This window comes from Astatotilapia calliptera, chromosome 9 (genome assembly GCF_900246225.1).
Source record: "Astatotilapia calliptera chromosome 9, fAstCal1.2, whole genome shotgun sequence".
NCBI lineage: Eukaryota > Metazoa > Chordata > Actinopteri > Cichliformes > Cichlidae > Astatotilapia > Astatotilapia calliptera.
In genome coordinates, this window is record NC_039310.1 from 13,012,542 (window position 1) to 13,039,307 (window position 26,766).

Sequence of the window (26,766 nt, forward strand, 5' to 3'; positions counted from 1 at the left end):
TGCATAATGTACTGTACGCCTGTGTAGCAATAAATGAGGCCCATTCACTGCTACACTGTCTGTCAGTGCAATTCCTCCCCATTTACTTACAGATGGTAATTTGACACACATGAATTGGAAACAGCTCTTGAATGCCAAAAAGACACTGTATTTTCTCCAAATACACCAACCATTTAAACACACAGGCAATGCTTGTAACCACATTCAAAGGTTAGCATTTCATGTAAATGCAATGAATGCAAACATGTGTTTAAGAAATTTTATAAATGAATGCCGTTGCACAAAGTGAGCGGCCTCAACTGCAACCTGTAATCAAGTTTCGGCGTGAGGGTTCCAATTCGATTTGATTCCAAACACAAATCCCATCTGCAGTGTGAGATTTTTAAAAAATATGGGACTTCTGTGAAACTGTTTTACTTATTAAACAAATTATTCTCTTAGTTTTTCGTAAAAGCATTGAGACTTTTAAGAATTCTTTATAGTGATGGACATGATGTGCACATATGGCACAAAAAACTCGCTCCAAGCAGAGAGTACAAAAAGGCATGAAAATCTATCCAGTCAGCGCGTGAATACCAGATTTGTTGGCTTCCTTTCTGCATCTGGTCTAGAGTAATTGAGTAATAGAGTAACATCAAACTAAGCTCTCCACTTGAAAGTGGCTCCAAAGCGCCTCTCTCACATGAATCAGCGGGTGCTTGTTGAGGTGCACACCTCAGCTTATCAGGATGTTCTCTTGTTTTCTTGTTTAACCCTTTTCAAACACCCTGGCTGTAATCAGCCTGATTCAGTGGTAACATTATGCAGACACAGGCCAGTTTCGCACTGATATTCCTCGTGGCTGAATGTAAAGAGAGCATGTCTGGAATCACGTCAAATAAAAACACCCTCAGAATAGGGATAAGGCGATCATCTTTCTGACTTCTTACTGTTTACAGAAGACAAATTGTACTTTACTCTGATTACAGTAATAAAATCAGTGCTATTAATTTATAATAAAAATGAGAGCAGCTTGCCATCATAAAAGATAACACTGGATGGAAATTGTAAAAGTGGAGTAACAGTCTACTTCCTCCACTTCTCTTCCTGTTTCTTAGTCCTCTCTTCTCTAACCACACGTCTTGATGGCTTAAGCCATCATCCATTCGTTTTCACTATACATCGCCACCTTCCTCTCTTTAATATGAATATTACACGCCCTTTTCTCCATCTCACACTTTTCCTTTCCCTCTCTTCTTCTCCAATTTTCACCTCTCGTTCATTTATCCCACTCCCACACCTTCTCCTCCTCCTCCCTCGTCTTCTCTCAGTGTAGTTTCAGACATGAGCTCATAACGCCTCACCTTCCCTCTATCGCAGTCTCCTGCTCTTTGTGTCTCGCGTTGATGACATCAGTGCTGGGGAGTGTTACTGTGGAAACCAATGTAGTGCGCCACAGGGATGTCACTAATTGCACGATTGCAAGTGTGTGTGTAGGCGTCAGTGTGTATTCGCTCGAGGTCAGCTTCAGGAGAAAAAAAAAAAGGGGAAAGGTGTTGACAACTGACAACTCACCCGTTTTAAGCCTTAAATCTAAACATTTTGTTCCGGGACACCGACGTCGTTGTAGGCTGGCTGATTGCACCGAGCAGGGAGGGGAAATTACATTACATGCTTCCTTCCACTTTGCGCATTCCCAGCCAAAGAAAATATTTTTAGATCACCACAGAATGTCCATTTTGTGTTTTCCTCTCCCACGCCAATTTTTACATATTTTTCCATCCCTGCTGTCAACAGACTGCACAATGGTAAGCACAAACAACTTTGCAAAGAAAGCAGGCTGAAAGACAGTGCGGACATGTACACTGACTCACACAAAGTTGACACACACTGTCCCTGTTGCAGCAGCACTTTATGAAATTTCTCCGTCGCCTTCGGGATGAATCTCTCGTGTTCGAGGGTCTGGCATGTCTTTTATCAGCACACTGGCATTCTTTGTCCTCTGCCAGACTGGGAGCATGTCAAGAAGAGAAATAGAAATGGAAAGCAACAAATAGAAGAGAGGGAAAGAAAACACTGTTTGATGATTAGCAGATTTTCAGGGCCTTAAACTTATTACTCCAGGATCTGGTTCATGATCTTTGGAGGTGCACAAACACCCTTCAGTTCTGTATTTTTTAAGACATATTCAAAGCTCTCATGCTTTTCTTCGTGAAAATGTCTCTGAAGAGACCTCCCAGTGTTCATCACTAAGATTATAGCAGAGCTTTAGCTACCAAATAAAGTAAAGAAATTCTTTGATCTCAGTAAGTGTTAGTGTGTTTATGTCGGAGAGTGTGCGTCTTATATGTCTCTCCAAGCAAGCATTTTTCTATATGTGTGCAGAATGCCTGTTATAAAGCCACAGGTTCCTCACACATCCCTGCCTCTCCTCCCTTTATCCTCGTCTAACGCTTTCCGTGTCTTATGCTCTTCTTCTTCTACAATTTAAACTGTAAACGCGTCAACTGCAGACATCAAAGACAGACACAAAAGGGTGAGATATAACTGGTGTGAAAAACCAAGCGCAGGAAGCCAGAATAGTTTATTACTGGGAACCAACAGCATGCCACTTTCCAATTTACCTCCATTTCTGACCTTTTAAACCTGCTGTGTTTCATGTCTGTACTCTCCTCTGAAGCTTATTTATTTATTTGGAAGTTAAAAGGAATACACTTCCTATTGCTGTGGGGAAATCAGCCAGTTCTTTCAGGTTATTTATATTTATTTCTGCCTAATGAAGATTTTGATCGTTTGGCTGCAGGGTGCGTGCGACTGCGGTTTCCGCTCCTGTGTGGACATAAACTTCAGTTCATGTGCTTTCCAAACAAGCCATTAACCAGAGTGTGTGTGTGTTTCCGTTGGTGATTTAAGTAAGAAAATCAGTATATTTTGTGCCAATAATCATCTTGCATCTCAGAATGACAGCATTAATGTTTACAGATGTCTTCGGGGTTTAAATATTGATGTAATCTTGGTGTATGGCTGTATATTGAATGTGAAATCTGACTGTCTGACATCAAAGGATGTTGCCCGCATCACTTCTATGCTTTCAATAAAGAAATATCCCCTGCAAATAGAAAGCAACACCCTGTTGCTTTGAATCTGGCACCCCCTGTCAATGAGGTGATGTACTGCTGATGAAATCACCCTTGAGACACTGATTCAAATCACACAGATGCACCTAAGAATTACATCTGTCACAGATATAGTGGCTTCCTTTATATTTTTTTTTTCTATTTAGACTGCAGTTACCTGTTTTTATTAGACTGCCTGTTTGTATAATAATTCGAGGCACCATAGCAACTCTTTAGTTGCACATATAACTGTATTCCCAACGTGTATTCATTTTCCATCATCAAATTCACGTGTTTATGAAAACATCATCGTCACAAGTCATGTTTGATTTGTTTATTCGAGCGGTAAACTTTCATAGAGTCGTTAGCTTTTATTCAGCCTACAACAACTTCAGAAAACACAGAAGAGGTTAAAAAAAACAATGTTGCCAGAAGCTTCTGATACCAGGAAGCATTCACCAGCCCACCTTTGGGACCCCGACCCAGTCACTGATAACCGTGTATTAACCATCCTTTATTCTCAGACAGCCGGACGCCACAACCAATCAGGCAGTTTCATCTTTCCCCACATCTCCCTGAGACAATTACCTCCAATTTTACTTCAATAACACTCCCCCTTCTCTGTCAGTAAACAATCAAATCGCTCCATTGTTGAGGGTAATTGGATCTCTTTAAATCAAATCAGCCATTATGGCCCTGATGAAGCATGCCCTGCTCAGCGGGAGTTAGCGACACATGAGGGAATGCAGCACAGGAATACATTACCAGCTCTGCCTCCCAGGTGAAGATAGCTATATTGGAGGAGTTGTGTAATACAGGTTTATTAGACTGTGCCGTGATCAGCACAGGGCTTGTTTCCCTCCTTGAGGACATGTTCGGGGTCTAGCTCACATTTCAGCGACAAAGAAAGTAGATATAAGAGTAGAGGGGAGATTGCACACTAGCATGTAGAGGTGCCACATTAGGGTTTTAAAATAGAATGAGTCACAACCCACTCGTAAAAAAAAAAATCCATCTTAATCCTCTCCTCAGCTCAATTATTTCTTCCGTGTGCGTGCACTTATGATCACTGTGAGATTACATGAAATATTGCTATATAAAGTTTCTGGCTTTGACATTCAGTTTGGCTTCTGGTTGTTTGTACTACAATATGGTGAGTTATTAAACCCATTTGTATCTGTACTCTTTCTAACCATTTCTAATTATCCCTCGTTTAAATACGTTAGACTTACGAGAGATGGATTGTATACTTAGTAGTAAGTAAACTCCAGCTTCGCTTTAACAAGCGGTATCTCCAGCAGGGTAATGAGCACATCAAAAGATTAAGCTATAAAATGTGTTGAATTTTGTACTGACATTAGGAAAGTGCAGCAACTCCCTCTCATTTATATTAATCTATAATTCATCAATAAGCTTCTTGCAGGCTCTCGGTATCATATGTCTCTGTAGGAAAAAGGCCAGATTGTATTTGGCTAAAGTGGCGTCTGAGCGTAGCTTTGGTTTAATTTAGGCTCTGCGATTCATTTCCTCATGCAATATTAATATTTGTTTTATGATAAATGCTGTGAGCTGATAAAAACACAATAAAGCTCCCCAGAGACAAAACATTATCTTGTAAAAATTGGATTCAAAATATAATATGAATAATGTCTTATATATTTCACACCAAAACAGGTAACTTGGAAAAATCCTACAAAAACAGAATAAAGAAGTCAAAAACCGAAGCAAACAAACGGAAAGCCAGATAATGAGCGTCGTCTCGTTTGAGATGAGATGCGTATTGGTGTGTATGCTTATCTGTACGCGTACGTGTCGTCTTGGTTTGTTGGGTGTGTTTGTGTGTATGGAGGATTTCTGTCTCAGCTCTTACTGATTATCGGGATGCAGCCTCTTCCTCTAACAAGACTGTTATTAGAAGGGTTGGGAATAACGAGGACCCATCCGTTTGATTCTTCAGCATTGCATCCGTCTCAGCGCAATGAATATGTAAGCAAAAACATTTGCTTTCTTTCATGAGTTTCTATGTCCTTGAGACATTACTTCTGATTGTCTCCATCTTCTACCCTTCCTCTTACAACCTCTTTCCCTCTCTCATTCCTTATAATCTGCTCACTCACACGTGGTCATGAATGCAGTTTTGGTGAGACTAAGAAGAACACACCTGTGTATGCAAACATGCACACAAGCAGGTGCACGCTCAGAATATGCAAGCATATTTAGGCACATGCTGATGGCATCTTATCAGCACTTCTGTCTATAGGCAGAAGATATTTAGATTAATAGACTCAGATATGCTCTCATTTTGTCATTACTGTTATTACCTGCAGTCAGTCACTTGATAAATTAGTCACTAACTTTATCATACAGTCAGTCACTCAAGGAGTAAATTATCTGTCTGTCAGACAGTGAGTAAATAAGTCATGCAGTCAGGCAGTAAATAATTGAGTCACTCACTCAGAATTTAGTCAGATCATTAAATAAAGCAATTCGCCAGCAAATTAATCAATCATCAGCAAGCAAATCAGTCAAGAATTAGTCTGAGTGATTCAAGTCAGTCAAATAATGAGTCTTCATCTTGGAATGTAGCTTAACTGTGTCTCCACAGCCAAAAGACAGTGACCACTTAACCTCGGTTCAGCCTGCCGGCCTGTGATAACACTTGGCCAATTAACTCTCAACTCTATGCGTACAGATGGATCTGTGTGTGTGTGTTTGTGTGTGCGTGTGTGTGTGTGTGTGTGTGTGTGTGTGTGTGTGTAAGAGAAAGAGAGTGAGAATATTAAATAAACAGGTGCTTATATAATGCCTTTCTACTCACTTTTATCCACACTAAAGTACTTTTAGCTGACACACACTCACAATTCAGTCGATGCGTCTCAGGGTTCAGTGCCTTGCTCAAGGATACTTTGATACATGGACAGAAGAAGCCGGGGTTCAATCCACCAACGTCCTGACTGCAGAGAACCAACTCTACCACCTGAGCCCCACCCACCCAGCTCTGTGTGTATTTTAAGCATCGTCATTCGCTGCCTTTGTGAAATCAGAAGTGTGTGACGGAAATGCTTGTTGTGTAAAATCATCATTACTCTTTTTGCACGTGACTGCTCCCTTACAATATCCTGTGCTACGTTATTCTAGGATCTCTCTTTTGTCCGTGTTGCTTTGGTGTTTCAATCCTTCCCAGATCTCGACGCCTTGTTAGACATAATATGAGTGAGGGATTTACCGTGAGGCTGTAGGGCCTGCGTGGATATCACTGTGATGCATTGGTCTGGGGAAATCATTCAGTGTAATGTGGGAGAATGTTTGATAAATAGCAAATAAAGAAAAGACGGGAGATGAGAAAAAGATGTTAGGTTCAGACTTTGCTCTAACTTAATTCCACAACTGAAGAAACCAATCTCTTTGCTGTTATAATTTTTCATCTTTTTTACAGTGAAATTTAATAAATTCAAAACAGAACCACAGATCTGCAAAACACTGGACCTCTGATACAAAGTACTGAGTATTTAGTAGCTTTATACTGTAGCTTTACTTAAAATGAGTTGTTTAGAAGCTTTTTTTCCCAAAACAAAAACCACTTGGTCAAATCCAAAAGCACTTTATTGCAAATTGAGTATTTTGGCCTGAGTTTCCTCTGCTGCCAGAGAGGATGTAATGGCGCACTTGAAGATGATTCAACAGTTGAGTTACGCACTAACAGTAGCACTTACTGTTTTCATCTGATCCAGCACCAGTGGGAGACATGCACTTTTATGAATTTTAAAGGGATGCATGAGTCACGTCGGGGAGCCGTTCATTATCGAACCTTGTATACAAAGAAAGTGGTGCGCATTGTCGCTTCCAGCAAAACACGTCATATAGGAGGTACGCACTGAGTCATCCGTGTGAAGATGGTCACTTGATTGAAGTGCACCTCTTTGTGAGTGCTGTGGAGCCAAAGGCTAATCCTCGTCTTTCTGATGGTTGACTTTGTTAAAAATTAACCACATTTCATCTTGTTCATTATTCAGTATTCACCCCTGTGTCCACGTTGATTGTTCTTTACATGAAACATGACCTGTGGGGTATGTCTCAGGGGTTCAGCCTGACTCAGGCGTTACTGATGGGTTTTGTGATGGTCAGTGCGTTTCCTACTTTTTGACTACTGCTCATGTTTGATTCATGCCCACCACCACCTTAGTCAGCACAATCACTCCTCATCTGTTCAATCCCTCAGCTTATCGTCCTCATCACTTATTTGCTCTGATAACTTTGGATCTCTGATATTGGCTGTGATATTGTCCACAGTCATGTTAATATTTCGCTCCGCGGTGACTTTCTGAATGGAAGATTCAGGAATTATTATCGACATTCGAATGCACGTCATCGAACATTTCTCATTTAAACGATTTCATTCATTCACCTCTCGAGTGTCTCCGTTGTATAAAAGATCCAAGGTTTGATTCCAGTAGGAGACACAAATCTCTTTGGGGTTGTGTTAAGTAAGGCATCCAGTGTAAAGACTCTGCCAAATCAAACATGGGCAGATACGTGCTGTGCAACCCCTTGTGAATAAGGAAGCAGCTGAAAGTAGCTATATCACTTCTCAAGTCTCTTTGAGCTAACTTGCACAAGAACGTTACTGACTTCCTCTGTGGGTGAGCTTAAATTACAAGTATTGTTGGCAGCCTAGATTTTAAATACTTTCATCCCCATCTGTTTCACTTTCTCATAATTCATGTGCTTCCTATCTGACATCTCCTGTACTTCTTAATTACACCCTCTTTCTGTAGCTTCGATCTCACCAGTTCTTTGAATGTCAGTTTTTTAATATGCCAGCCTTTTCCCCAAAATACCAAAAGTCGCCCCTTTTATTGGAATTTCAGCAGTCCTGAAATTAGTGTATGCATCAGAGGATTTGCAATGTGCCCTCTCAAGCTGAAGTTTTATGGAGTTTTTTTTTTTTTTTTATCTATTAAGTAGTTGCATGTGATATTAACTTAAAAAAAAATGTTGTCCACAAAATCCAGTGACTGTCACTCAGACTTGCTTCGAACAAAACTGTGTGAAGATTAAAAGTTAATAAGGATTCCTGTTCCTTTCTTTCATTTTCTCCAGGTAAATATGCAATGAGAGATTTGATCCATCGGTTACCAGGCAGCAGCAGCAGCAACAATAATGCAACCAGCAGTGGGACCTCTGGAACCACAGGCCCTCCCAGCAAGGCCATGTCAGATGACACAGTGACTGCCATCTGTTGCGCACTGCATGAAGTCATCACCAAAAACATGGAAAACGCAAAAGCTCTACGTGATGCCGGTGGCATCGAAAAACTCATTGGCATTGCCCGCAGCAAAGGAGACAAGTGAGTAACTACTAAATTTTAAAAATGAAAATTTACTTCTACCAAAAACCGCTTAGCAGTAAACACCGGTTTATTTTACACTATAAGATCTGCATCATGAAATGCTAAAATACCACATCTTCTACAGCACTTTAGATACACTATTATCTAAAGGACAATATGGGACTTATTGTATAAAATGTCTTTATAAAAACGTCCTTAATCTAAAACCTGAGCACCTGTTTAAATTTCTCTTAGCTGTTTGGGATTAGTTGAACCTGATAAATAGCAAAGATTTCTGAACAGAATACATATAACAATAATAAATAAATAAACTAAAATGATAAATACTTGAATGGAAATGATGTCCTGACATCGGGGGGATAGGTTTAGTTTACAGCATTCTTTAATGTACTGAAGTCCCGTGTAAGAGGCCTGGACATGACATGAAAAAGGCATCCATTTCCCTGAGACGCAAGCACCCTGGGGGAACAACTTCTCTATGAAAAAAAAAACAATGTTGTATTTTTTATTCAACAAATTCAAAAGTTCAGGAGTATAAAATCCTCAGGATGAACTAAGGCCAAAACAACAAACAAACAGAACTAAGCATCAACACAAACTCAGATGACCTGCCTGAAAGTAACAAATGAAAAACAATGGGCTTACCTCTCTAGTTTAGCAAAGCAGGAAAAAACAAATGGCAGCTCACCCCTTCTTACTCTAGACACAGATGTAGCCACTTGAATGACAAAGGAAACAAATGATTCTCTGCAGTTGGCGGCCATCTTGGCTCCACACCAGTGTTGGTAAAGTTACTTGAAAAAAGTAATCAGTAACGTAATCAGTAAGTTTTAATCTTTTAACTTTATGCATCAAAGGAGCTTGCAAAGAAAAGCGTCTGGACTTCTTTAAGTTGCTTGAAGACGTTTCACCTCTCATCCGAGAAGCTTCTTCAGTTCTAAGGTCAAATGGTGGAGAGTCCCAGATATAACCTAGTGGGAGTTTCCCCCCACAGAGGGACAAAAGGACCCCCTGATGATCCTCTACCTAATCACATGAGCCAAGGTGTGAAAATGGGTGTGGGTCCCAATCAGCCAGGGTTTCGGGTGAGCTCATTGTGAAACCTGGCCCCACCTTATCATGCGAATTCCTGAGGTCAGATGGCCCAGGATGTGAGTGGGCGTTAAGGTGTCTGGGGAGGGAACTCAAAACTGGATTATAGATGGCAGACAGTTGGTGTTGTAAACCACCGCCTCTGTTCTTAGATGACAAATACTACCATTAATACTTCATCCTTTGGTAGATGCTTGATTTAAAATGCATTACAGTAGTTTTCTTGAAATGGTTTATCACATGGAAGAAAACAATACTGTAAATATTTTTTTCTATAACATGGTACATTGTTTGATTTGTTCTAATGTTAATATTAATATCTAAAATTTGAATACTGTCATCAAAACATGCAAAAGTAAAAGATTTAGATTGCTCTGCATTCATTTTTTTCCTCAGGTTAACACAACTAGATCTTAATAACAAGTAGCTTAAATCCAAGAAGGCCTCAGTATTTTATTGTTACCTGTCACAACATCATTCAGTCATGATTCAATTTAGGTTGTCATTAACAACCAGCGCCTTAATGTAGCTACACATCCATCATTCATACATAACTGCGTCCGCCTTCCCTATCACCCTTCATCTGCAAAAAAGACAGCTGGAGAACAACAAGCAAGATGCAGCCAATATATATTTCCATGGGAGACTGGGCAGGGTGTTCTGCGTAGCTGCTATGGCAACCAGTAGGTCAGGAGTTGCTATGACACCAGAACGTTATCAGACGGAGGTCAAAGGATGATTTATTGTTATGGTAAGGGACTCGGCCTGTTTAGGGAACTGTGCTCAAGGGCACCATTCCCAAGAGGGATGAGGTACTGAAAGAAACCTCCACAAATGCAAATTTCATGGTGAGTGTAGTTATCTGCTAATAGCCAACATATCTTTATTTTCCTGGGGAAGGTAAGCTGAGAATAAATGTTAATTATCAGCAGTACCAATCATACAATTACACACTGGATTGGGAAAATACCCCTTACACTACAACTGTAAGAAGCACTTAATGGCTGTTTATAAACAGAAACAACTCCCAACTATTCCAAAAACGTCGATAAATGCTGGGTTAAAACCAACATGTCAAACAAATAGCAACATGATTTTTGCAGTCCCCAAATTTCATTTTCATTTTCTGAAGATTTGCATGTTGCATCTTGCAGCGACTTTTAATAAACCTGTGCTTTTCCTGCTCTTACATGTCAAAATGTCGGCTGTGTAATCATAATCTAGTAATGATCAAAATCATTTTACGATGCTGTTTAAATACCAGTACTCCCAGCGTTCGCTGAAGACTCTTTGCTGTAAAAAAAACAAAACAAAAAAACCACTGGAATTTAAATATTTTTTTCATGATCTAACATCGAGGTTCTGCAAGCTGTTTCCTGGGAATCACTGTAGTCATGTGTAACTAATGCTAATGCAGTGGTTTACTGGTGATACCATTACTACATTGTTCAGTCGTCCAAACTCTTCTTGCTCTTTTTAGTGTGAAATTGTAAAACTCAGAGTGAAGCTTGTTTTGACAACGATTTTTGTTTTGGGCAAATTGAAAATGAACATCCTTCTGCTTCCCGCTGGAGCCATTAGGAGGGCAGGCCTTATGAACTGACTCTGACTAGAGTCATTTGTCATCTGAGTGGCAGAGGTGGGACCATTAGCATGGTAGAGTGGGTCATTTCAAACTCATCTGAAAACTGTTTGCGTGCAATGAAACTTTTTCTCTGTTGAAAAGAGCAATGGCGTTCTTATTCTTAAAGCTTTCACAAGTGCTCCTGGCCTGCACACTTTTTGTGCAGCTGGTAAAAAATAAGGGACAGCATGACTATGATGTGAAGTCAATTTGAAATAATCCTTCTCTCTCTGTCTCTATGCAGACACTCAGCAAAGGTGGTAAAGGCAGCTTCTCAAGTCCTCAGCAGTATGTGGCAGTACAGAGACCTGCGCTCTCTCTACAAGAAGGTAGGTGTCATTGAGAATAAGTACAGGTGCTTTTGTGGTGTGTTCATGATTTACAGAAAAGTAAAGTATACTTTAGATAACCTTATATCCTGTTATCATAGAAGTACAGCAAGTACAGACAAAATAATGTATTTGTGGAGTTAGCTGATTTGACATTGTTCAAGCATACTGTTAATATTTATTTAAAATATTGCAGTGGATGCAATAGGATGCACAAAAAAATGAAATGTGCAAATGTTCACAGTGTTAAGTGTAAGAAACCGTGCAGAGTGCAAGGATTTAAGTCTAGAAGAAATGTGTGTTATTATAGGTGTGCAGGTGTGTATGAGAGAGGAGGGGGACCAGGTGCAGAAAGAAAAAAGTTATTTAGGCAGAGGAGAAACATTTGCATCCATGGTGGGGTGGATCAGCCCTGATCTTTCCCATCTGCCTTGCGGTCCTGAAAGTGTGCAGGTCCCGAAGCGATGACAGATTCCACCTAATTACCTTCTAAGCAGAACGATGCACTGGAGTCTGCCTTTGTCCTTGGTATTGGCAATGTTGTGGTGCCAAAGGAGGTGAAAAATGGTCTTGGACTTATTCTGTAGACATTTTTTTCCAGCAGGTTAAACTTCTTCTGTTGTTGCATGAATTAAATCTGAGAGCGTGACAGGGAGCTGATCTTTAGCTTTTCATAAATCCCTGGGTGGCGATGGTCCCAGGAAGCTGGGGGACAACTGTGGATTCATGCAGAATGATGGGGACAGTTGGGAAGTTCTTGAAATCTGCAACTATGTCCATGATGAGCACTGAGCTCTACACCAGGTCATCTTCAAACTTCACGAGCTTTAGCATTCAGGAGCAGACTGGTGACCCTGCAGTTGTAAAGGTGCAGCTGTGTAGAGCAGAGGGTAGTGATGCATTACCTGCATCCCATTAATCATCTCCCAGCTAGCCAAACAAGGAAACTAGTTATTTTCAATTTAGTCAGTTACATGTGAGTTATGTGAAACAATTTTGTAGCATTAAGCAGGCATGCTTTAAATAAATACAAATGGACCCCAGAATTGGCACAGTGACAACTTATTCTGCTAATTTGTGCCTGACAACAATAAAGAGAATCATTATTATTATCATCATTAATCTTTATTATTTTTCTCATTAGTGCTGTAATATTTCAGTCACCTTCAACCCATCTGCTTTTAATCAAAATGGTAATGTTTAGATTCCCACCCACACATTAATTCTGGTGCTCACATCACTAGTAGAGAGGAAAGAACGCCACCTTAGGAGGAACCTGTGATGATCTGTGTTTTCCCAGCTTCATGTGCTCTGTGGTGTCAGGCACACTCAGCAGGGACAGCTTGTTATGCAGTGGAGCAGGATGATGGTAATTAAAAACTGAGCTGAACTCCACGGACAGGACCCTGGCGTGGATTCACCGGGTGAAGGTGCTGAACAATGAAGTGTAGGGTCACATTGTATTTTAATGGGTTGGTAGTCATCATGTCCCGTGGTCTCTGTTTTTTGTTTTGTTTTGTTTGTTTGTTTGTTTGGTTTGTTTGTTTGTTTTTTTTGGGGGGGGGGAACAATTGTGCAGGCCTTGAAACAGGTTGACACATGAATTGTCTCTAGTAAGGTATAAAGACCTCTTTAAGTTGGATGGAGACATGGAGTCGGGCCCAGCTGCTTTGTGGGGGTTTGTCTCTTGAAGAGTCTGTTAACATCTCTCTCCAGGAAAAGATGTCTCTTTCTCTCCAGGAAAGAGACAAGCATGTGTTAGGGGAGGAGAGGACTGCTGTGTGGTAGGCAGCTGTGGAGAGGCCCACGACCTGTTTTAGTGGGAAAGGTAGAGCTGGTGGGCTAGCGCTGATGGATGGTTTAGAGGGGAACGTGTCAGGCACGTCCCATCATTCAGGTCTTCGGCTGGGTGCAAGCTGTTAGTGGAATGTGAGGCTTTAAGCTTGCAGCTTGTGATCTGTCTCAATTCTTTTCAGACAGAAGCAGAGTTTTGCCGATAATAGCCATTTAACTTCTTGCACAGCTGCACCATCTCAGCCCTCATCCTGAACACTTGTCTTGCAGACATAGAGTGTCGCTCTCCTGTTCTAAGCTTAGCCTGGTCCTATATCCAACCATATATTGCCAATGCTCTCCATAAGTGACCACTGTCAGTCAGCTGTTTGTTTAGTTAATAATTGCAAAAGATTTATTCGTAACAGGGAACAAATTTTAATAAACCCGAACTCTTGATCACTACAGTGAGGAGATCTAGTGGTGTGTGTGTTATGCTTTGGGAAATAGTCTTTTCCAGGATGGTAATACTTATACTTATCCAGGGAGTTTTGGGCCAACATGTTAATGAACATTCCCACGAACTGACACGCAAAAAGTCATTGTGGCTATTTACTTTTTTGTTGACACCGAGGACTGTTAATGTCCTAATGCTGTGAGTTATGTACGTCCAAATTGCTCATAGTTTTAAATTATGAATGACGGGATCGTTATCCAAAAACCATATATTGAAATGTGTTTGTTTGTTTCTCTAATACACTCCCAGAGACTTAAGAAATCAATTCTACGTGACTTCATATTGTTTTGTTTTTCTCTTTGGTTTAATAATCAGTCTAAGTGGAGACTATATTAATTGTGTGCTGGTTGTATTCAGAAGCTTGACTCTGTCAGTGCACCAATGTGACTTACAGATAATGGACTTGCACATGGATAAGATTAAAGGTATTTTGTAGGTAATTGAACAAAGTAGCTGTCCTTCTAAACAGACTCAAGGTTGCCATATTTATTCAACAATGTTTGTCTTGGTCTTTGCATGTTTGTCTTTAGGAGTGTGACGCTGTAGGTGTCTCTTTATAAATGTAAAGATTTTACGTGTGCATGTATTTGTGTAGCCAAGTGCTGAAGTGTGTGGATCCCTCGGGAAATGTTTTTGCAGAGGAAGTTGGCTCATGATTAGTCAGCTTTTTTGTGGGGTGTTCATATCTGCGTGCGTTAGTCTGTGTGAATTCCCTTTCAGGTAGATACGTCCCAAAAAATGATAGGATTTTCAGCTGGACTCCGACACAACTGAGCAACAGCATTTATACAGAACAAAAGGATATTTTCTGTTAGACTCTAGTCTAGTGTGTTTTTGTTTGTGTTCTTTGAAGCTACACACTCACACACAAACACACACAACATCAATGTCATTTAGATCATCTTGCGCGCTGAATGGTGTTAATGCCGTTAGTGCAGCAGTTAATTTGCAGCTCAAATGAAGAAAAAGGAAAATTTGATTATTGTTGTGTTTGTGTAACTCTTGAAGACACAGAGTTTTGTTTGCGACAAATGCGATTAAAACCCACTATCTCCTTCTCTAGCTTTTTTTGTTTGAAATGGAAAAGTCCAGCACACTCTTGAAACTTGATTAAAAGTAATAACAGATGTTCTGTTCCTTTCACTTGTCAGTAATGAGTGTTGTTGAGTGGATATCTGCCACCAAGGTTATCTGCCATTGAGCACAATAAAGCTTTAGAGGCGTAATCAGCGAGTTTCAGTTCACTGTGAGAAATTTTAAGTTACTCATTCCACGGAGGTGTCCTTGGCTTTGAATGCGTCTTTTTCATCTTTTGCAAAAAGAAAAGAATGAAGCAGATGATGTATTTCAGCTGCTGAAGGCAAATGTATGTTTTCTTCCATTTCATACGTAAATACTTACCTATGTTTATATGGTAAAGGATTTTTGGGGGTTGGCAGGGTTATTAAAGTGCTGCACATCATTTGCATCAGTAGGAGTTAGATTTTATACAGTCCTGGGTTCAGTTTTTACGCATTAACCACATATATGTTTTACATATGAATATATATGATAAAAATTATTTTACCGGTGGATTAGAACCTGTTAAAAATCTCACCGAATGTGAAAGTCCTGAAATATGCAAACATACATGAATCAGAATCAGAATACTTTATTGATCCCTAGGGGAAATTATTTTTCATTACAGTGCTCCATTATAAACAAACATTAACAAAGACAGACAATACACTAACTAAGAATAGCACAAGATATACATGCAAATATATACATAAAAGTCACTTATTAATAAATAGCTGAAAAAGGAAGAGCATGTGCAAGAAGGGTGTAGCTGTTGCAGTAAACAGTATGTTAGATGGAGGAGCTGTACAGGCAGGAATGATTTCCTGTGTCGTTCAGTGGTGCTTTTCGGTACTCTCAGTCTCTCACTGAACGTGCTCCTGTGACTGACCAGCATGTCATGGAGTGGGTGGGAGGTGTTATCCAACATTGTCTTTATCTTGGACAACATCCGCCTCTCCGACACCACCTCCATCCCCACAACATTACTGGCCTTACAGATCAGTTTATCGAGTCTGTTGGCATTTGCGACCCTCAGCCTGCTCCCCCAGCATACAACAGCATAGAGGATCGCACTGGCCACAACAGAATCATAGAAAAGCCAGAGCATTTTCTGGCAGATGTTGAAGGACCTCAGTCGCCTCAAAAAATAGAGACGACTCTGGCCCTTGCTGTAAAGTGCTGTGGTGTTTGTAGCCCAGTCCAGTTTATTGTCAATGTGTACTCCAAGGTATTTATAGTCCTCCACAACGATAGATACATTGTAGGATACATCATATAAGGTAACAACAGAGTTTGAACAGTTCTAATGAACTTTAAAGCTGAAATTTTGTATGACTACCCCAATTCTTCAACACAGCATGAACTCTCTTAGGCAGCTTTCATGTAATTTCTTTAAATTGTCTTAAGAATAGTTCTCCAGACCTCCTGAAGGGCCTTCACATTCCTTCAGTAAGCTTGTGGTTCAGGCTCTTAGGATGATAATGTTCCACTGTGTGTGTGGTTTTGTTTTGTTTTCTGTTTTTTAAATCCTGCATGTTTTTCCTTCAATGGAACCGTTTGGAATCACTGTCATGCTGAAAAATGAAGCCACTGCTAATCAGATGCTTACCAGCTGGTATTGCATGGTAGATCAAAATCTGACCTTTTGTTTGTTTATAATTCCATCACTTTTGATAAGATCTCCAACACCGCTGTCTGAGATTCACCCCCAAACCATGACAGGCCCTCCACCATGTGTTACAAACGGCCGTAGACACTCACTCTCTCCTTAATTCCTCCGTAGAAAATGATGACGATTTGAACCAACATTTCAAAAATCTGTTGCTATTGATTTTCAGTTTATGCTTGAATGATTCTTAGGTCAGTGTTAAGTGGTTCAGTAAATTTAAAAAAAAGCACATTACTCTAGGAAAGGTCAGGTACAAAAACTGGACTGAATGTGAGTGGAAAAAGAAGCCAATCCAAAGAAAAACTTTGACAGACCTTCAAGCAGCCTATTGAACTATTGCTCAGAACCGCTTTAAAAAATGTACTAATGGAAGGAAGATATAAAGAAATAAGGTGTAGCTCAAGACTTCTGTACAGTGCTGAATATGACCCAGTATGCAACCCTGCAACTCGCTTCTTTGATTGTTTTGTCATGGACTCCCTTTCCGAGGGTTGGGGTCTTAAGACATCTTGTTGTTGCACAAGTAACTTCAGGACAGGCTGCCCCATGGCATCAGTGTGTTCTTGCTTCATCCTGACAACTGTGTCGCTCTCTTCATTCGTCATCCTCTCAGCCCTCAGTATTACACAGAGCAGTATCCCCATGTGGCCCATTGGAGCCTCATCTGCTTCACACTTCTGTAATCATTGCCACTGGATATCATTACAGTCGACTGGATGGCATAACACTCCGATGATCAGAAATGAAGGGCAGTAGCTTTACGCAGCGCTCAGATCCAACAAAGGTTGCTACAGTTTTTTTTTCTTTTTAATCCCCAACCATCTTGGCTCCTCTAGTTGTTTGTTTCATTTTGTTTTGTTTTTTTCACACAGATTTAATAAGGAGACTTAACTTAATTAATGTGGTTGATTAAACGGGCGAGGAAACAATCTTAAAAGGCAAGTATAAAATATTAAAAAGGCATCATCTGTGCTTTGTCCTGATTTATAATCTCCAGTTTTATCCCGTCTTAACTCTTCTAATCTGGGACTGATCAGCGTCGTCTAATACAGTTAAAATGTTGCATTTAATCAACTTTGATTAAATGCAACAAACCAGTTTCAAACCTGTAACCTGTACTTTTAGATGGTTTGGTTAGTCAAGCTCCTGTATTATTCTGTTTACAGTCACTCTAAAAGAGCGATAGACACCATACCTCACTGTTTACTTCATAAATTGCCTGGCTCCTGACAAAGCAGTCTAATTTTGTAACTGTGGAAATTGTTGTGTTAGACGATGCCTACTGACTTTATCACCAGAGTGCAGAACTCAGAATAAGTAACTTTATTGCAAGTATCCCTGTGTGACATATTAGGTCATGGGTGTTAGGTGCAGCAGAAATCCTGTTAGCCTCCAATCCAAACATGGATTAGCATATAGTTTATATGAGAGTGGAGTAGGATGTCTCTGCACAGTGTTTGTGAGCAAAAGCAAAGTACTGAGAAAGACACAGGCGAAAGAAAGAGTGAGTAAAAGTGAGGTGAATTCATACCTTTTTTTTTGTAGTTCAAAAATAAGCACACTGGAGTTTGTGGGTCTGGGAAGAAGAGAGAAGTGTAGGGTCAATAATGAGTCGGTTTGAGCTGTGTTGCCAAAGAGTTTCTTGCTTTGAAGTCTTGAAGTAATGAGAGCATTTTCAAACACACTTTCAAACTGTGTTCAAGTTATGGGTGTGGGTAAACGTGTATGTTTGTGCGAGCGTGTGTCTTTGAAATTGTGTGTTTTTGTCAAAACGCGGTAAGAAGAGTTAATCACTTCCTACAGCAGTGCCATGGGAGCAGGCTCGGCTACGAGAGAGAGAGAAAGAAAAGAGAATTGCAACGGAGTGGGGGGGTGCAGGGCTGCCCCGCAGTGTTTGAGCACAGTAAAGCGAAATGCTGCAAGCCTATGAATAAACAGTAACTCAATATGAATACAGCATCTGAGATGATTTGAAAGATCTGCTGCGCAGCAGTCATTAATAAACCAAAGCCAAAATCTGTTTGTACCAACACTAGCACTGACTTGAGGATAAATCATGTATAATACTCTCCAGAGTGCAGTAAAACTCTACTTTTACCAGAGTTTATTTGGACTATTTGACAGGATGTGTCCTCATTCGGTGTGTGTGTTTGTGTTGCTGCGCATGTAGCGTTTCATCTACAGTTCTTGGAGTGTAGCCACAGGTCATCTTTTAAGTAAACAACAAATGTGCAGTACTGTTCAACTGGGGATTTCCAGAGAAAGCAAGCGACTGAAACATGGTCACTTTGTAAATAAACCCATTCTTAATAGGACCGGAGAGATCAAATTCTGACTCATTTACACAAACATATACACCCTTCTGTTTCTGGCACAAAGACACACAGACACACAAGGTAAATTCTAAATTTCATATTCACACTGTTACACTTTGTTATGTCCCTGTTCAGTGCATAACTTCTGCTGGGTTGCTGTGCCTCATTTCTTGATAAATGATCTGTCTAGGGTACTTAATCAGACATGTTCTCTCTCTCTCTCTCCCACACACACACACACACAGGCATGCCCACATATCACATATAAATATCGCAAACACGCACAAATCACCAAGGCAGATGCACACATGTTTGACAGATTGAGTTCAGGGTCAGAGAGATGCTGTGTTTGTTACACGTGTGACAGTTTTACAATATGCTCCGGGGATGTGTAATTCACTATGTGGATGTGATGTGACGTAAGTGAGAAGTGATGTAAATGAAGTGTGTGTGTGTGTGTGTAAGGTCAGTGATTGCTCAGCCTAGTCTTGTGCATGATCAGTGAGCCCCGAATGTTCAGGATGTTACTGCAAATAAAATGAATTAATCTGATAGAGAGCTCTAAGGGTTCCACTCCACTACTTTTATTTTGAAAAAATGAAATCATCCACTGCTATACTTGTGGAAAGATCAACTACACAACTGAGAAAGACAGAGAGAAGGAGGTGGATATTTAAAAACATCATTGAATATCAAACAAGCTCAGGCCTCAGAAGCTGACTCTGTTTCATCTGATTTTTCCCACAGTCAGACACAGACAGGGAGAGAAACACAGAAAGGAGATGGAGGGATGTTAAGATAGCCTTTACCCTCAGACAGCCTAACAACAGTATTTTGGGAAGATAGGGAGGCAGAGTTGCAGCACTCGCAACATTCTGGGCTCTTTGCAATCAATGCAACCATAGTATAAAGGTCAGCTGCTAAATCAGCAACACCACCAGTAACCAGTATGAGGGATGCAAAGGTCGAGGGGCACATTGCTCCTGAGAGGACAGATGGCTCAAGAGGGGAGGTGGTGATAATTGCAAATATTAAAATTGGAGCTTGAAATGAGTGAGAAAGAGGCATGGATTAAAGGACTGAAAACGTTCAATGTTCAGTGGTTGATGTGACCGGAGGGCCCCCTCCACTCGTCGTGTGTAACGTTTTACAATTTCACAAAGTGCCGCCATACCCACGCGCACACTCTCTTCATTTGTTGGGGCAATAATCACTTTTTACCTCTCAGTCCTGCGACCTTCAGCTAACCATCCAGTGATGCTGAGAGCAACAGGCAGACCGGTTGCCTGGCAACCAATCCTCTCTTTTTTTTTCTCCTCTCATTCTTACAGTAGGAGTTGAAAAGGGGTGCTTGGAGTATAGAGCTTGTGAGAGAGAAAGACAAGGTGGGTGGAAAAGAGAAGAAAAAACAGGTATGTTGAGGAGAATAGGTGAGAGCCAGAAAGACCAGGAATGATAAATGTGAATGTAAGTGTGAAGTTTCACAGCACACGCTGACACGAAACAAACGCTGGACCATGGATACAGGGTACAGAATAAATACAGTCCAGACCTTCAGACACTGTGTGATTTGGTCCTTGATTAAATTTTAATCTGGGTTTAATATTTATTGGTTATACACAGCACAAACTAATCCTCTACCAATCGATAATAAAAAATCACAGAATTTTTTTATTTATTTGCATATGAAATTCTTCTTACAAAGTATCGAATTTGTCTGCCTTATATAAGGAGAATTGCGAGTCTGACTATTTCAGACCATAAATATTCGAAAGTCAATGAAAAGCTTGAAGAGGTTCATACAGAATATAAAGTAAAGTCAGTGCAGAAAATAATGATTTAATCTTTTACTCTTAAGGGAACGAGTGGAATAAAATTATGGCAAAATATAAAGTTATTACTCTATGTAGAAAGACACCAAATGTGAATACACCCATACATTTTTGTATATGTTATATTCTTTATCTCTGATTTCAGTCATTGTTGTAAAGTTTGACTATGGCTCATTTTGTTTGGGGAAGCCCTTAAGCCACCACCCCCTGCCCCAATCATTCCTGGGCCCCATTTCTGAGCTACATCTCCAGGCAGCACTCTTTGTACATCACTCTGTAAAATACATTTATCGTTCAATATTCAGTGACTCTGTTCATTTGAGCAGCATGACAGTTTGACAGCAGGCATTCCAATGTACCATAAGGAGGTAACATTGGATGTAATGAGATTTGTTGGGATGGGGGGAGGTGGGAAGGTGCAACGTGAATGTGAAACAAGGTGAGTGAGAATACTGAAGGGATGGTGGATAAATAGATGAAGTGAATATGAGGGTGGGAGGAATGGTGGAGACTAGAAATGAGCTACCTTTGAACTGCTGTGTGTCAGAGGATCCAGCTTTCTATTAGTTCTCAGCACTCTGCCAGGAAATGAGAGTCAAGGGAGGACATGGGACTGCGTTCAATCCAGTCTAGTTCTTGCTTTCTCTGGCTGGTGTCTGTACTTCTCCATCCGTACCTCTCCTCCGTGTTACCTCTCCCCTCCTCACGCTATCTTTGCTCTGCTGTCATTACTCTCTCTGGCAATCTCCCACCTCCTCCTCCTCCTCGCTCATTACTTTTTGCCATCTTTTGTCTCCCTCAGCTAGTCCTCTGTCTATCTCACCTTCTTCTCTTTCTGCCCCATCTCCTTCGTCTCTCATTCTCCTCCTCTCCGTGTCCTCCTCTCCAGCATCATTGCAACTGGAGTGATTCACCTCTCCTATGTACTCTCAGTCATCACTTTTTCACCAGTTTCCCACTGCTCAGCTTAGGCCCCCAGATAGTAACGCTATGATGGAACATGCCTCCGATATCTTTTATTATCTGCTTGTGCTTTGCTTTTAGAGGTACCCAATTATCTTAATGCTAAATTGAATTTGGTTCCAGCTCTGTGATTGTTGTTGACTCTCATAATCCATTTTTATGAAAAGGGCTTTGCTCCAATGACTACTAAACTAATGCTGATACAAAGTCATTTGCTTGGCAGTAATTATGCTTGGAGTTGTTAGTTGTATTAATTTTTCTACGAAGGGAGTGGGTTATTTACTAAGCTCAGAATTGAGGCAAGCGTGTTAATTTGTTGCATGCGCATGGCTGTAAGCTCACTTGTACATGCAGTGTGTTTGTCAGTGTCCACCAGTGTCCAGAATAATGTTTCAATTACCTACTACACGATAATAATCTCAATAAGGACAATATTTAAATACAGTTGGCTCTGTAAATGTATTTACAGAGATTTTTCTTTTAGTGAATCAATTTGAACAATTTCAGCAAGTCACAAATTATTGATTTTTCTTTTTTTGGCCTGTCAAAAATATCAAAAAAACAAACTTGTTTTCTCTTGAACATTTCACAGTCAGTGTGACCCTTTTTCTTTCTGCTAGATCGCTGGATCGTGGTCACGTTAGTTTGTGTTTCTTCCGCTTGTTACTCGTTGCTCCTAATATTGTCACGGCTGGCGGAGGGAGCCGTGTGGTGTGGAGGAAAAGGAGGACCCAAAATGCAGCAAACTGATGATACGAGTGACGTTTTATTTACAGGGTGGTAGTGGCAAAAACAGGCAATGAAGCACGAGTAATTACAAACGGAAACCTAAACTGGGAGAAACTAAGTGACAAACCTGGGACCATACAAAGGGGTGCGGGGCAGAGAGACGCAGAGACAGGAACACCATAGAACGCAGATGAATGTAGATTAACGCAGTGATACATGGATGAACGCAGACGAGCCGACAACGAACACAGACCGACACCCACTAAATATACACACACACACACACACACACACACACACACACACACACACACACACACACACACACACACACAAGGTAATCAGGTAATCACACACAGGAGGGAAGAACAGCTGAACCTAATACACCTGGGGACCGGAGGAGACAAGCTGAACACAATAACAACAGACACAGACCTTCAGAACAGAACAGGAAATCCAGAACACGAGCCTTCAAAATAAAACAGGAAACAGACTGATGTACAACACAACACGGGGACATGAACAGAGCACCAAGGACAGACACAGGTAGGGCTGACAATACACCAAACTTCAGGTTAACCCTAACTAATACAGATCAGAAAAAACGCAAAACGCTGGGTCAACGACCCAGGACCATGACAAATATAGTCCTCAAACCACTCTGTGCTTTTAAAGTGTTACTTGTATGAGTACATGGAGGGGTTTATTTCTAAAGCACATCAGTAAAAATGTAATTCAGACATGCTGTGTCATATAGCCGTTGTTGAAGTGCCACTTCCTGCTGCGTGGTAATCAAACTGGCGCTGTTGTATCGCTAACTCTAATAACAGTTCTTATCCTTTCATCCACTAGAAGCTGCAAATCTGTTTGGGCCTTTCAGAGTTTAAGACTAATGGATCATCATTCTTTGGTGCATTACAAAAATACATATTCCTAAAAGATCAGTCTTTTACATGGTGACATTGTATCGTGTAATAGGAGGTTTTGATGATTGATCAGTAAAAAAATCTAATAATTCTAATATCTGACAGACTGGTGCAGACATCATAGGTCTCCTGTGATAAAGAGAGAGCTGAGTTTGAGAGTGAAGCTGTAGCTTTACCGCTCAATCTATGTTCCCACCTAAGGCCACAAGCTCTGGGTAATGACCAAAAGAAGGAGTTTGTGGATGTAGGCAACCAAAAATGGCTTACTTTGGGTGACGATATGAGCTCAGACATCATTAGAGACTCAAAAGAGAGCTGGTGCTACTGAAAGGAGCCAGTTGAGGTAACATCTGGCTAGGATGCCTCCTTGGCAGTCTAAGCTGCTGCCCCTGCAACCTGTACCCAGACAAGCGGCAGAAAGTGGATTGATGGATGGATGATTTTAAAAAATCTTCGTTTTTAAAATATGTAATTGCTATAATAATTGATGACAGTAAGATTATGTATTTGTGCAGTTACTTATCACAGGTGATAACAAGCTTCTTCCTTGTTTTGTTTTACAGGATGGCTACTCCCAGTATCACTTTGTGGGCTCTGCCTCAACAATAGAAAGAGACCGGCAGAGGCCCTATTCTTCCTCGCGAACTCCCTCGGTCTCTCCTGTCAGGACATCTCCAAATAACCGCTCTGGTGAGAAACCCGTGGCACTCCCTATACAGATGCTATGCATACGTGTTTTCATTCATTCTTGTGTATCTCTTAACAGCCAAGATTAAGACCTCATATGTAAAAAATGTTTCACTTAGTTGTGTGGTTAGTTAAATATCTCATGGCCAAACAGGGTATGGGTCTTGTGATGGTGCACATCATCAAACTGAAAAAATCTTTGTTTTCTGAAACAAAAAAATACTGAAATACAGTTTGTTTTGTTTCTTTTTGTCTTTCTTTTATCACAGGCAGTCAGCTAAATAATTGGGGAAACAATATTCAAGCCAAGGTTATAGCAAATAATATTTTATTAATAATTTTATTTTCTTTATTTCTTTAAGCCTGCAAGCTGCACTTGAATTTTTAAGAAAGCAGTCAGCATCTTTTCCAGTTGGTATAAATTGTCTTTAAAGACTTGGTATGATTATCAAAATAAGGCAGGATTTTGTTTGTAAAAACAAGCATATATTAAAATTTAAGGCTTTACTGAATTTTACTCTTTTGACAAGTGGTTACAGAAAATCAGTTGAATAAAGGGTTACATCTGTGGTACAGTACACAGAGAATCTAATTTAGACATTAGTCATCTACATTAACATTTGCGGATGCGATCAGTCATTATACCACCGCTAAATAGCTCATAGCATTACAGGCTTATGCTACAAAATATGATTATCATTAGCCCATAGCTTGAGCCCACTGGCCTTCATGCTTTGCAAAGGGCACATTAGCATTAGCTGTTAGCATCGGTGGTTCAAGAGCCTTTAGCTGTTCTTTCACCACACTGGGCTTAGCAAGCTGATGAGGCAGAAAAGTACTTTTCCTTCCTCCTGGCTTAGAGAGGTCTTCAAGGACCCTGCTAAGAGAGGAAGACAGTGGGAGTGAGAGAGAGAAATAAAATGTGTGTTTTTGTGTGTGAGGAGGAAAAGAAGGAGGGATGAGATAAACACGGAGGGAGATAGAGAGAGAAAAAGCAAGAAGGCAAGAAGAATTAGGGATTGAGGGATGGTTAATGCAGGGAGGAGGAAGTGGAGAAGGCTGGGGATTTGACTTTAGCCAGCGACATTGAAAATAAGAAGTTTTGAGATTATAGTGCATAGAGAAATTTGTGGATGTCTGTTGTACAGTGGATCAGCAGGGGTAAATTGAGCCATGACTCCCATCTTTCTCTTCTGCTCCTCCTCTGTCTACACACAATGCCTCCCCCTTTGCCTTTGAGCTTGTCCACCCCTTCTCATTCACCCGTTTCACTCTCCTCCTCCTCTTTGCCGTAATCCTGCTTTCTTCTCACCTCTCCCTCTGATCTCTCACTCTTTACAGGCCACCTCAGTGTGCTCTCAAACACAGAGACACACACTAACACACACCCACATGCTCCTATATCTCTCCTCTGCATACACTCCAGACTGCAGTCCGACTCCTTAGAGATGGATCAAAGCAGAAGGAGTAATGATGGTATGCAAGTACGCTGGGAGAAGAGGAGTGAAAGAGTTGATGTGAGAAGAGAGTAGTACGACTATGAAAGAGAAGGGGAGGTTAGAGGCTGCAAGAGAAGGAGAGAGAGACCTTTGCATGTGTCATGGCCCCCACAGGGTCCTGCTGTGTTCTGCACTGATAGAATTTGTCTCCCGGGCTGTCATATCGAGCATTTACAAGCCAGGTCCCCTAGGTAACCAGCAGCGATGGCACTGTCTCTGGAGGTTTCTGTAAAAGGTTTGAGCTGCTACTTTAATGGAATCTGCTACAGAGGTATTGGATGATAAAATTAAAAATGAAATGTGTTAAAACATTATAAAAACGTGGCTCACCACAGCCAAAGTGATTATGTTTATGTGCCTTCTTCACAGCCGTTTCTGTGCTTGCGCGTGTACGTGTGTAATACAATGTCTTGTCAAAATGCAGAAAAGGCTGGGGAATAGATAAGAGGGTACAATGCGCCTTTGCTTTTTATGTCAAACATTGAACAGCCGAGATGAAAAACGGGCATCCTTTAGTATTCAAATAGATGAATTTTAATTCAATGGCTCTCCAAAAATCACTTTAAAAGCCTTTATTTCATTTGCTAGTAATATTCACAAGTGTTTTCATCCCTAGGTTGCTCTTCTCTAACCTTTAATCGTGGTATAGAACAACCAAAGAGAACAAAGACAATTATGCACTAATTTTTGGAGTAGGCTACATCTGCTTTTCTTTTTATTCAGAAGCATGAAAAGCGTTTCTACCCGATGGCTCATTGGACTGAGAATGGTGACTTCCACATGTGTGTGTGTGTGTCTGTGTGTGCTGCATATTTGCATGTGTAACAGATATTAAATAAATGTCAAAACTAGTGTGAGCATGTCAAAAAAGCTTATTTTTAGAATGTACTCACATTTCCTGGAGTATACTGTATGTGTGTACAACCCAGTATCCCAGCAAAGCGTGAAATGAACAGAGTGGAGCGGCGTGTCTATTACACGCTTTGCCGTGATACTGGGTTGGTATGTAAACATTGAGTTAGTTATAAGAATCTTTATATAAGCAATCTGAAACAGGTGGGCAGGATTATGGCAGTCCAGTGTTATGATAGGAGGTGGTGAGTAAGCACTTAAAGTATGCTATAACGGGATTACCTTGCGATGGGCTAAAAGTTTGCATGTGTGTGTTTAAAAAAGAAAATTGGGACATTATCAGTATTTCTACAATATGAGGGCCATGTTTGTCATCGCCTGCACGCATGCATGCATCCATCCATCCATCCATTTGCTTCCGCTTATCCTTTTCAGGATCGCGGCGGCGCTGGAGC

The 26,766-nt window shown here is 40.6% G+C and overlaps 1 protein-coding gene across 3 annotated transcripts in view; it reads left to right on the forward strand.

Moving 5' to 3' along the window:
* ctnnd2a (catenin (cadherin-associated protein), delta 2a) overlaps positions 1-26,766 on the forward strand; it is a 255,788-nt gene that overhangs the window by 225,034 nt on the left and 3,988 nt on the right. For all 3 annotated transcript variants that reach the window (XM_026179361.1, XM_026179364.1, XM_026179362.1), the window contains exons 20-22: positions 8,196-8,442; positions 11,406-11,490; positions 23,837-23,963. In XM_026179361.1, the coding sequence (XP_026035146.1) occupies positions 8,196-8,442; positions 11,406-11,490; positions 23,837-23,963 (459 nt within the window). The remainder of the gene's footprint in view (positions 1-8,195; positions 8,443-11,405; positions 11,491-23,836; positions 23,964-26,766) is intronic.